Consider the following 12,292-nt stretch of genomic DNA (forward strand, 5'->3'; position numbering starts at 1 on the left):
AATTCCTATTTATATTTGAACACCCCTCGTATATGTTACTGTTAAAATGTGAAATCTATTATTTTATTGAATTAAAATTTATTGTATGTTTTTATTCTTACCATATATCATCAGTGCACATGAATTCTTACTCACAATTGCTCTTTTAACAAAAAGAAAAAAATGTAATTTTACCGTGCCCTGTTCTTTTTCCCAGATTGTGATGGGACTCTTTATTTCACAAAAAAAAGGCTTTCAAAAGAGTACAACATTCTGCAGTTCATATCATACCTGTAAATGTTAACAACCTCCTCTACACCATTAACTTGTTTTATTATTTCATGATGTGTACTGCTTGAGGTTAAAACTTTTTCAGCCTTGTGTTCTGACCACATGTTATTGACTACCGGTATATGCATAGTGGCTTAAGTAGCCATGCATAGAGGCCTCCTTTTCTCCTTTATTTATTCTTAGCTAAATTAAATGAGTTTTATTTTCATTGCTTGCATTTTTGTCTTTTATGGTTATGAAGATGACATCTTCTGGCAGCAGGAGAAGTGAGGTGGTTTTGCAGAGGTTTGCACAAGCTGCTGACTCTCCTTGCGTACCTCTGCTGGCATTTCAGCAAATAGAATTGGGGATTTGTTTTGATGTCAGGAGAAGCCATCAAGACATCTAAAAGAGGAAAAATATACAAACTGGAATAACATTTCATATTATAAATTTCAAACAGTAAACAAATTAGTTACTGAAGTTGCATTTGTCTTGTAAGATACATGATTTTGAAAATTAGTCAATGCTTTTTAAATAGTTTTTCAAAATGTGCAGAGTGTGCTTTATTCAAGATTTCTCAACAAAACTGAACATTTCTAATAAGTGTCCTTGAAAAATAAGTGTCCCAGATATCAATGAAATCAGTCCACTGGGAGCCAGTTTGTTCGATGCAGACAGAGAGTAGGTCAGTCAGTGTCCAACCCGCTATATCCTAACACAGGGTCACAGGGGTCTGCTGGAGCCAATCCTAGCCAACACAGGGCGCAAGGCTGGAACAAATCCTGGGCAGGGCGCCAGCCCACCGCAGGGCACACACACACATACACACCAATTTAGAATCACCAATTCACCTAACCTGCATGTCTTTGGACTGTGGGAGGAAACCCACGCAGACGCGGGGAGAACATGCAAACTCCACAGAGGGAGGACCCGGGAAGCGAACCCGGATCTCTTAACTGCGAGGTAGCAGTGCAACCTCTGTGCTACCATGCTGCCCCAGAGAGTAGGTGTTTTTCGCATTTTTTTTCAAACACACCTAAAAAGGAAAGACAGCCATAACTGGAGCTGGAATGGCAACCTGACATTAAGAGAGGCTGCAGAGTATTTCATTTCTTGTCCTAGTGTGTGGATATAAACACATGAAACTTCAGTTTCTGTATTACATCTTGCCTGAAGAAGGGGCCTGAGTTGCCTCGAAAGCTTGCATATTGTAATCTTTTTAGTTAGCCAATAAAAGGGGTCATTTTGCTTGGCTCTTCTCTACATTCCAGTACCAGAATTTCAATACAAAGATAGCATTTCATAAAATAGCTGCATGTTTTTAAATTTCTAATTTTGACACTAGCTTATATATCAACTAATTATTCAAGGAAATTCTTGAAGGATACTCTTTAACATTAGCATGTACACCACACTGAAAATGTTCAGATGCAGTCTTGTCAAGTGACCCATGCATTGATGAGTTCTTGATATTTTTGATGCTGTCATCCAGAAATGCAGAGCTCAATTCCCTCCAACAGTTGGAGTGTCTCTGCGAGGATTCATTGATAGATTACAATACAGTAACATAACAGACTTGCTGGTCTCAGTATTTTTTCATTCACTTTAATGTTAGCTCAAGTCCAGTAACACTGAAGGAGAGGTCAGCCATGACTTTATGCTGTAGTTTATGTTTCCTGCTGTGAACATCTAAGTTCTAAATCTCATTTTTCGAAAGCCTGATTGATTGGTTGATTCATTCATTTTTTAAATCAGCTTCTATATCACAGCAAGGCCACAATGTATCTCAGTAGCACTGTCCAAAAGGCAGAAAACAACTCTAGACAGGGTAACAGCATACTGCAGAGCACACTTAGCCATTCTAGGTCAGTTTAGTGGCGCCGGTAAATTTATCCTGTACGTCTATGTGCTGACTTCTTATTTCGGCCTAGTTAGTGTTTGTGTTATGTTCTGCTCTTAATCAAACTGATCTCCTGTAGGTGTTTTGGATTCCTCCCATCTTGCAAAAGTATGTAAAACTGAACATTGATCTGGTATGGCTGAGTGTGCTTTGCAGTGATAGACCCTGGTTCAGAGTTATCCTGTATTGGAATGAGCAGTTTGGAAATTAACAGATGGATATCTTTTGTCTTATTTTTGCTATACTTATGCATATACATGTAAACTATGCTTTCAATTTGTTAAAGGAAGTGCACAATATAAAAATAAATGGAACTGAAAGAAACAAATAACACTACATACACAGAAATCACCCCTCATCTGAAAGAGGGTTTTTCTTTTGCATATGTGGACATTGCTGTTATTTTATGTTTCCAGAATGGAAGAAGGCTGGTGTTCCAGTCAATGGAGGGAACATTGGAGAGGAAACACATGCTGCAGTTTGGTGGGAAGAAGGTAGTGTACAGTGCAAGTTTGTGCTAAAATAACCTGTTTGCAAGATTTGTTCATTAAAGACCTCAAGTAATCTAGATACAGTATCTGTACTCAGGTTTACATAGCAGAATGACGGTCTGTGTAATTGGTCAAACTCATATAATCACATTAAAGATACAACAACAACATTTATTTCTATAGCACATTTTCATACAAATAATGTAGCTCAAAGTGCTTTACAGGATGAAGAAAGAGAAAAAAGACAAAATATAAAAAATAAAATTAGGCAATACTAATTAGCATAGAATAAAAGTAAGGTCTGATGGTCAGGGAGGACAGTTGGAGAAAAAAACAAAATCTGCAGGGGTTCCCAGGCCACAAGACCACCCAGCCAGTCCCGTCTAGGCATTCTACCCAACATCAATGATCTCAGTCAGTCCTCATGGTTTAGAGGCTTCATGTGGAAGAACTTGATGATGATGGAACATCACGGTGCTTTGATTGAGTGGTGGTGGCGGCACAGAGCACCACTACAGAAAAACGGAAAAAGAACAGCAGAGAAAGCATTGGTTAGTACAGATTTCAGAGCCACCATGAATGATATTGATAATAAAATGCATATACAGAATATCAGGGTTAAACTAAGATGAAGCTATGAGAAAGCCATGTTACAGTAATATGTTTTTAGCAGTGTTTTAAAGTGCTCCACTGTATTAGCCTGGCAAATTTCTATCGGTCAGCTATTCCAGATTTTAGGTGCATAACAGCAGAAGGCCGCCTCACCAGCTCTTGCAATTCTAAGCAGATGAGATGAGATGAAGATGATTCCTTATGTTTTTTTTCAAGCTATGAGCCACATACACAACTTTGATCACACAGATGGAGTAAACAACAGGCACAATAGAGAAGAGCAAAGCACTCGGTTGTCTACTAAGCTTTACTGACAAATAAGAGTCCTTATTAGCTGTGACAATCTCTAATGTTGCTATGATCCTGTTTTCTGCCACTGTTTTCCAGTGAGTCCAGCATCAGATTTTAAAGTTCATGGCCTTCAAGACCAGTTAATGTAGGTATTGGGCATGCCCTGAGTTGGTGTTAACTCTCCAAGAAAACTACAGTGTGGAATGATACTCTGGCCATCACAAACTGGTAGAGCATTCATAGAAGTTGTTGTACACATTAAAGGACCAAAGTTCATGGAAAAAATAGCAATCTCTGCTTTTTGTACAACAAATGTGTGTTGTCCACTCAATCAAGTATACTGTTCAGAAAGAGTCCCATTCCCAGGTGATTCTTGAGCATCACATGAAATAGTCATCCACTGCTTTTCAGTTCTTCTTCTGCTGTCTGTTGTTGGTGCACCCTACAATGGAGGAGTCATTTGAGAGTTTCTGTAGATTGCAGACATTGGAGTTGTACTTAATATCAGTTGTGTGGACAGTGAAGAGAGGAAAAGAGACAAGACTGTCCCCTGAATTTCAACAGTGTTGTAGACCACAGTCTTAAAATCCTGGAACCTCAAAAAACGTTTGCTACAAGTTAGATAGTCAGTGGTACAGGAGGCTGAGGGCATCTACCTTCATTAGCTCTTGCTAATTGGTATGTATATCCAGAAAGGCTGAATAGTGTAAAAGACACTGGAAAAAGCAAAGAACATGATATTGATTATAGTGCCAGCTTTGTTCAGGTTGTAGTAGTCTCTGTGGTGCATGTAGATCAGAGCATCATTTACTTCTGACAGGAAAACAGGAGATGACCTACCATAGGTGGTCTATAACAAGGGGCAACAACTGCTTCAGCACTGGCCTATCATTCATATTCATTATTTCATATACAAACTACTTGTTTGTAGTACTTAAACGCAGTTGATAGCCTTTTATTGAGCACATGGACTATGCAAGGTGTCTTTTACAGTTGTGGCATCCTCTGCAGGTTCAGAGAAAGAGTGAATAGGTGCTCGTGAACCCCACTGCCCTGTCTGGTACATACCCGTGAAGAGCTTGTCTAGCTTGGCCATTTCTCTTCTCATCTTATTAGCTCAGAGTAGCAGTATGAGAGGAGAAGTGAGGAAAGGGGCATCAGGGATGGCACCTACTGTATCCTAACTACTATGCTGAGTTTGGTTTTAATGTTACAATAAATGTGCAATAAACGTGTGCAACTTTTGGAGCTTTTAAACAGTATTGTACTATATAAGAATTAGTTGAATGAGGGAATTGATGATAAAAGACGTGTATGTAGTGTATTTGACGCTGACCTTTTATAAAAATACATTTGACATCTCTGGAAGCATTTCCCCATTCTAAACTATCAAAGTATTACCCACTTAGAAATAATATCTCAAACAATGGCCCTTCTCCTTATCAAATAGCACTTTCTGTGATTTTTCAGCTTCTGCCTGAAATGATTACATTTCCTTCCACAAGGTCATTTGTTTTGTGCCAAACACATTCAGTTGTCTATAAGACAGAATATTGTATTTCTTTTCTTTCTTTTTTTACTGATCCATGGATCCGTTTTCACATTATCTGTGTTTCTCCGCCTAACTTGTTCACCTTCGCTCTGGTGTAACAGGCAGCCTCAAGGACCTGGAACACATACCATGCTGTGCTTTTCAAGCAAACTCTCTGCTTCTACCAGGACAGAAAAGACACACTAAGGGTAAGTTCATTAATCCGTGAGTCACTTTATTATTTTGTTTTAATCAAAATATAAAGTACACAATGATAAATAGAATGTTTTCATCAAAGAAAAAAAATATTAAGTGCTAACTCCCTCTAGCCCACATTTTCAATAGAAAATACCTCAAATGTATGAATTGTATTATTAATTTTAAAAGGCTTTTGCAACTTGGACATTTTCCTCCTATTACATAAAGGTTCTCAAATTCACCTCTGCTTACCCTGGCATAACTTCTTTATCTGGACCTAAGGAGGGTAACACTGGACAAGCCAGTCTGAGCCAAACATGCAGCCCAACAAACTGTGAATTTAAACCCTCTGGTGTGAGAGCTGCCATTACAACACAACTGTAGCACAGAAAGCACTGATCAGAAAACTCAGCCTGATCAGAATTATCACTGACTGTATGGTACGTTCAATAAGGAAAATGAATATCTGAAAAATGCAGATTTACCTTCCACTACTTTTTAATCATTTTCTGAAAAAGTGTCTTTTATTGGTAAGCAGCAGTTCTATCCTTTTCTATACATTATTGAACAGTCAGTCAGTCATTATCCAACCTACTATATCCTAACACAGGGTCACAGGGGTCTGCTGGAGCCAATCCCAGCCAATATATGATGCAAGGCAGGGAACAAATCCCGGGCAGGGCGCCAGCCCACCACAGGGCACACACACAAACACACCAAGCACACACTAGGGACAATTTAGGATCGGCAATGCACCTAACCTGCATGTCTTTGGACTGTGGGAGGAAACCCATGCGGACATGGGGAGAACATGCAGACTCCACGCTGGGAGGACCCGGGAAACGAACCCAGGTCTCCTTACTGAGAGGCAGCAGCGCTACCCACTGTTCCACCCCATTATTGAACAATATTTTTTTAATGCAACATTAAATAACAGGTCTGCATGCATGCATCATTGTTCTTATGGATTATTGTGTGTTATCTTTGATGTACATAATTTACTTTTGTGAAAGCATACTAAAAAGCAATTATCAAATTATATTTATTTTATAAATCATCTTTTACAATAAACATTTTACAAGGTAATTAAGAACTACATAACATTTATGACATAAACGTGGTGTGTGTGTGTTTTTATGTAAAGTGGCGCAGTGCTTCATAACAGGAGGGACCCGCCTTTGATTCTACCCTAGTGTGTATTTTTCACAATGTGAGTCCATGTTTTCTCTAATATCTTAAAGACATGCTTGTTAAGTTTACTACCATGTCTAAGTTGACCTGGTATGAGTACAAGTGTGCCATGCAATTGCCTAATGCCCAATCCAGAGTTGATTCCCGCCTTGGGCTAAAGTCTGATGGGATAGGCACCATCTTCCTGTAACCCTGAAATTTAACTAAGCAGGTTAAAGAATAATACACATGCAGTATTTGTCTAATTTAGGGTAGATTAAGGGCCCTAATTCAATTCTTTACCTGGCCACTGAAGTTTCCATGTTCTCCCTGTTGCTTTGTGTCTTCCTAAGTAAATGCATTCATATTTCGTAATTGTCCATCCTAAACTATCCCAGAGTCTCTTAGTGTGCCAACAACTGACTTATAGACCAGTGTTGGTTTTTAAATGACTGTTTATTTATTTGACTTTGTAATGGATAAAGCTGGTTCAGAAATTGATTGAAGGAATTAGTTTGGGCCCAAACTTTTGATTCTGCTTCATTGTTTATTATATTTTACTTTTTGCCTGTACCAATATCATTTATAAATTAATTTCTCTGCATTTTTATATGATCTTCCAAATGTGTGTTATTGTAATCTGTTTTATCATGTATTTTCATTATCTTCATGTCTAGATTAGCAGCTTTCAGGTCTATTTTTGCTTTCTTTGGAATTCACTTTGCAATGAGAAAGATGCTATATAAAATACATTTTGATGAACTGATTAGCCTCTTTAAACATTTTCTATCTCTTCTGCAGAGTTGCATAGCTGGCATGCCACTCAACCTGACAGGTGCTGTTTGCAGTCCTGCCCCTGATTATACCAAAAAGATGAACTGCTTTCTCCTCCAGTGAGTATTTCATCACTCCCTCTTCTGCCAGTAGCTTTAGTAAAGAACACTGTGAAAGTGACTGCCATGTCAACAGTGGGACTTGAACCCACAATGGCAGGGTTTGACGTCCAAAGCCTTATCAACTATGTCATTTGTACTGAGGCTCCTCCTGTGACATCTGAGTAACAATGCTATTGCAGAACTTTAAGTCATATTGAAAATGCAATCTCCGAATGAACTCACTCATAATTACCTGCCCCTCTATCTGGTTTAGTGAACTAATACATACCTTACTGTTAATTAGGCACAAGGTCGGGTCCTGTGCTCGACCAGCTGTAATGAATGAATGAAGAGTTTTAATTTTACTGCCATGGTTGCCCTCCAGTATTTAACACCTGTAACCCTCCTTGCTAAAAGTTTATTTTAACAGGTGAACGGGAGCTGTCTTATTTAGTAGTTTCACACATCTCACTGCCCCCTGGTGGTCCACTACAAAAAAAGAATCGTTAGTAAACTTGCAGCACTTTTTTCTTTCTGATGTTGTGCATGGATCTGTGAGTCCAGTAGGGAGATGTTACATGTGTTTGCTATTACTAAAACATTGTTAAATGCAGCTCTTCTGGCAATTTGTGTTTTTATTAGCTGTTTTTATAGTTTTGCATGTGCTTTGGTATTGTGTCACCAAACCTCCTGCTGAACAGTTATAGGATTTAAAATTTATTCAGCCATTTATTTCTTTTTACAAGTCTCATTCAATGCACCCCAAAGCTGCATTCATGGTATTTTCCATGTTTAAACCCAACACAAGGATGCAGCACTTGTTCAGCTCCAAACAAAGGGTTTCCAGCTCAAAGCAAAATGCTGATGTTTAAAGTTTTACAGCAATAATTTAAAAATGTAATTATTGTGCTTTACCCTAAGGTATAAACATTACTTTATATAATTCTCTTTTATATATGTCATGAAAAGGGTCAGACGTGGGTGGTATTGCGGTGCACTGATAATGAGTGTCGCTTCACACTTCCAGCAGCCTGCGCATTCTCCTTATATGTTGTACATGCATTACTTCTCAGTGTACTCAGTTTTATCTCACAAAGATGTGTAGATTAGGATAAGTAGGAATACTAAAGGGTTGGTGTGCGTTGTATTTTCTGATCAACTGACAACGCATCCAGAGCTGGTGGCTTCTGAATGTAATTCAGCCTTCCTAAACTCTAAAATTGGATAAAACAAGACGTGAATTCACGTAAAGATTTCAAGCATCTTTTCTTTTAGAGTGTTACCATTTCATCAGGTTCAGGATGATTTATGCTACTTGAACGAGTAAGAGGCATTGCAGCACCCCAAACACAACCAGTCTGGACCAGTCTTGGGTTCAAATAACACAGGCTTATTAACAAAAATACCTTACAATAAGGTTCTTTAACAATATTCTCTTTCTTTCTCTTTCGTATTCCTCCACTACTCCCTGACAAACATTTCCTGTCTTCACTCCTGGCTCCGACTCGTCTGAATATGGTGGGGCGGCTCCTTTTATCTGGGACCTGGGAGTACTTCTGGTGCCAGGGCATAGGCCGATGGAAGCACTTCCAGGTCAACTGGAAGTCCCAAACACCAAGGAGCACAGCTGCTAGCAGCACGCTATGGTGGCACCCAGGGACCCCAACAGGGATGATGTACGTCACTATAATCCCCAGCATACCCTGTGGGTGTCTCCTGGTGTACCCACCTCCAGGGTTGCTGCCACTTAACAGTTAGGGAGAGCAGGTAGCTTGAATATATTGTTTGCACCATCCTTTAATTACCTTGGCCTCCCGACTGGGTAATGTATCATGTCCTGTCCTGGCCGAAACACCAGTCCATGCCTGCCATCTGTTACACTACATAAGTTGAGCATAAAAAATTAATTTGGAAAACTTCACAGTTTTGCAGCTTATGTTGTTACCGTATCTTGCAAATTCAATGCTGTAATTTATTAAATAATGCAACAAATGGAGGAGAAAATGAATTATTTTATCTCATTTGCTATAAACTTCTCCTGGTCAGGATTTCGGTTTTAGCAGGCTGAGCAGGGCACATCACATCATTAATCATGATCCTTGAAAACCCCCTTTTGAGTTGGCCTGTTGCCTTTCGTTACTACAAGAACTCTGATTGATTTGAGAGTGGCTCATGTAATGGAACATTTGACATAATACACTGTTCAACTGTGAAACACTTAGGTGTTCAGAGCCACCAAAGGATGTTATTATGGGTCCTCAAGTAAAAGAATTTGTTAAACCTATTAAATCATCTACTTCATATGTTTGTTTGTTTTTGTTTTATTTGACCTTTAGGCTGCGTGATGGCTCTGAATATCTTCTAAGTGCTCCTTCCCGGTTTCTGATGAAAAAGTGGATACTTAAAATCCAAGCAAATACAGGTAAGATAAAGATTTCTGTGATTTCCATTGCAGGTAGTGTAGGCTAGCCTACCTGTTATTAACTGACCCCTTATTACTTTTATGAATGTGATGACATTGCCATTGCAATTAGGAGGTCCTCTGTAAAGACTTTAGACTGATGTTCATGACTCACTGTTGTCAGGGCATTTACAGTTTATTGTCCTTGCATTGTTGTGTTTTTGTTTTTTTTTTTTGCAAATTCTTTGTAGCTATGTTAACCCCTTTATTGTAATTTCTTTAGTACTGTGTATACTCGCAGACAAGTTCTCCTGTGGATAAGTCGGGACTTGATTTTACTGTAGAATTTCTGGTATTTTATAGTGTCGGTCTTATAAGTCGAATGCAGAAAACTCACGCTATTGGTCCAAGGGATTATGATATGCCAGCGCCACCTGAGAGAGTAACCACGGAGCGGCAATGCGCTGTATCAGCGTGTGCTCCTCCCCTCTCTCTCTCTCTCTGTTGTGCCTACTTGACCACACAGTAATACCCAAACTATTCCGAAGTGACGTTTACACTGTTTTGTGTTTTTTGTATCTCACTCCCTCATACATCTTTATCATAAGAGCATTCCTTATCTATGATGGAGCGTTCGATCAGAAGAAAATATAAAGCTGGTTTTAAATTAAATGTCGTTGAAGTGGAAAAAGAAATTGGCAACTGCGCTGCTGCAACAAAATTAGATGCGTCTGAGAAACTGGTGCGAGATTGGAGGAGGCAAGAAGATTATTAAGTGTCGCATTTTTAAATGGGCGTATAAGTTGGGGTCTGATTTTATGATCGATTTTTTTGGGTTTCAAGACCCGACTTATACGTGAGTATATACGGTAATTTACATTCTTTGAGTGTGGATCGGTTGCCATTACATGACTGGTCTCCAACCTTCCCAAGTGATTATGCTGGAATTCAGTTGATTTAACTGTTTCATTGCAAATCTTTACATGTTACTCACACTTGCAACAACTTTAATACCTTAGGCTAGTGCTAAATAACTTGAATAACGTACTACTAATGGTAAGATGCAATAATAAGAAATCTGACCAGTGAACTTAAATCTCAAATTCAAAATACAGTGTATCCATTAATTAATTTTATTAACTCTCTAATCCAGCTTACAAGTGGTGAGAAGCTTACCCAGCAGAACTGAGAACAACTAGGAACCTAACCTGTGCAACACCATTCAGAAACTGTCACTTGCACCAGGTCAATTTGAATTTGAATATGATCTCAATTTCATAGAGCTGTGAGAGGCAGAAGTGCTAACATGTTACAGCCATGCCACCTTTGCTAACGATCAACATAGCATACTTAGACCCACTAAATTCTCACTTTCAGGGTCATGAGGGCAGGAGGTCAGCATTGAGGGCAATCCTGCCAGTGCTTCAAAGGTCCTACTCTTGCAAACACCAATACGGTGTCAGTTTAGAGTTGCCAAATAACCCGATATGCCAGTCTGTCCAATGTGAACAGGAAACTGCAGTAGCCATAGAGAAATCCCTGCAGCTTCTCTGCAATGCAAGTGGGAAGTTTTGTCTGTTTGTAACTATAGCTGTATAGCTAGCTGTATTCATTCAGTTAGTTATTCACTTCCCTAAATTCACTTATTCCACTACACAGTGTGGCGGGCAGCCGGGTCCCATGCCCCCTTCTACATATGTCCCGGGGGAGCAACCATGGGCGTCTCAGTACCTCCCCCGGGACGCTTGGTGGCAACCTCCCTGGCTGACTATGGTGCCTCAGTTTCCCGCAGGGCTCCATGGGAGATGGAGTTCTCCACAGCCCTGTTAGGATCTGGGGTGGCTGCCAGGGGGTGCTGCATGAGTCCCTGAGCCGGCCTGGACAACTTATAAAGCCCCGCACAGAAGAGCAATCAGAAACAGGTGATCAAGCACCTGGAGCACTTCCAGGTGGGCTATAAAAAGGGCCAGCAACCACCACTCAGGAGCCAGAATCAGGAGGAAGAGGATGAGGTTGCCAGGGAGGAGTGGTGGTGCCCAAATGGGAGTGTTGTGGTGATTTGTTTAAGTGCTTTTGGGACTTTGTTATTCCTGTGAGGTTCACGGGGAAGACGTGCCCCACAGGTGAAGAAAAATAAAAGTCTTTTGTTGGGTTTTTTTTTGCCTCTGTCTGAGTCTGTGCCGGGTCGGGCGCTATACAGCGTCTAATTCACAACAGTTAGTGAAAACTATAGCCCATCACAGCAGGAAACCAAGCCTAAATGGTGTTCCAGTCTATAGAAATAAATGTTACAAGTCAGTTTTTTTACTTGACTTCTTCAGTCACATAATTATGATACTATAAGTGCATTTTAATGTAAAGCATGCTGAATGATGATCAGTAGATACCAGAGAAGAGAAGAACAATTGCGCAGTCTAAAAATAAGTTTCAGATGCCAGCTATTCTTAAAGGGCAATTCAAAGTCTATCTGACTTAGGCCAAAGGATCCAGCCCGGCTGTGAGCATCGTGCAGTGTACTTTGAAGCAGCCTAGCCTCAACTTTGCTGAAATATTTCTAATATCTACTGCTTT

General features: G+C 39.7%; 1 protein-coding gene across 6 annotated transcripts in view; it reads left to right on the forward strand.

The window, feature by feature from the left end:
- LOC120516555 (spectrin beta chain, non-erythrocytic 1) overlaps positions 1-12,292 on the forward strand; it is a 256,791-nt gene that overhangs the window by 211,543 nt on the left and 32,956 nt on the right. For all 6 annotated transcript variants that reach the window (XM_039738310.1, XM_039738308.1, XM_039738311.1 and 3 more), the window contains 4 exons: positions 2,569-2,646; positions 5,200-5,286; positions 7,247-7,338; positions 9,657-9,742. In XM_039738310.1, the coding sequence (XP_039594244.1) occupies positions 2,569-2,646; positions 5,200-5,286; positions 7,247-7,338; positions 9,657-9,742 (343 nt within the window). The remainder of the gene's footprint in view (positions 1-2,568; positions 2,647-5,199; positions 5,287-7,246; positions 7,339-9,656; positions 9,743-12,292) is intronic.

Source organism: Polypterus senegalus, chromosome 16 (genome assembly GCF_016835505.1).
Source record: "Polypterus senegalus isolate Bchr_013 chromosome 16, ASM1683550v1, whole genome shotgun sequence".
Taxonomy (NCBI): domain Eukaryota; kingdom Metazoa; phylum Chordata; class Cladistia; order Polypteriformes; family Polypteridae; genus Polypterus; species Polypterus senegalus.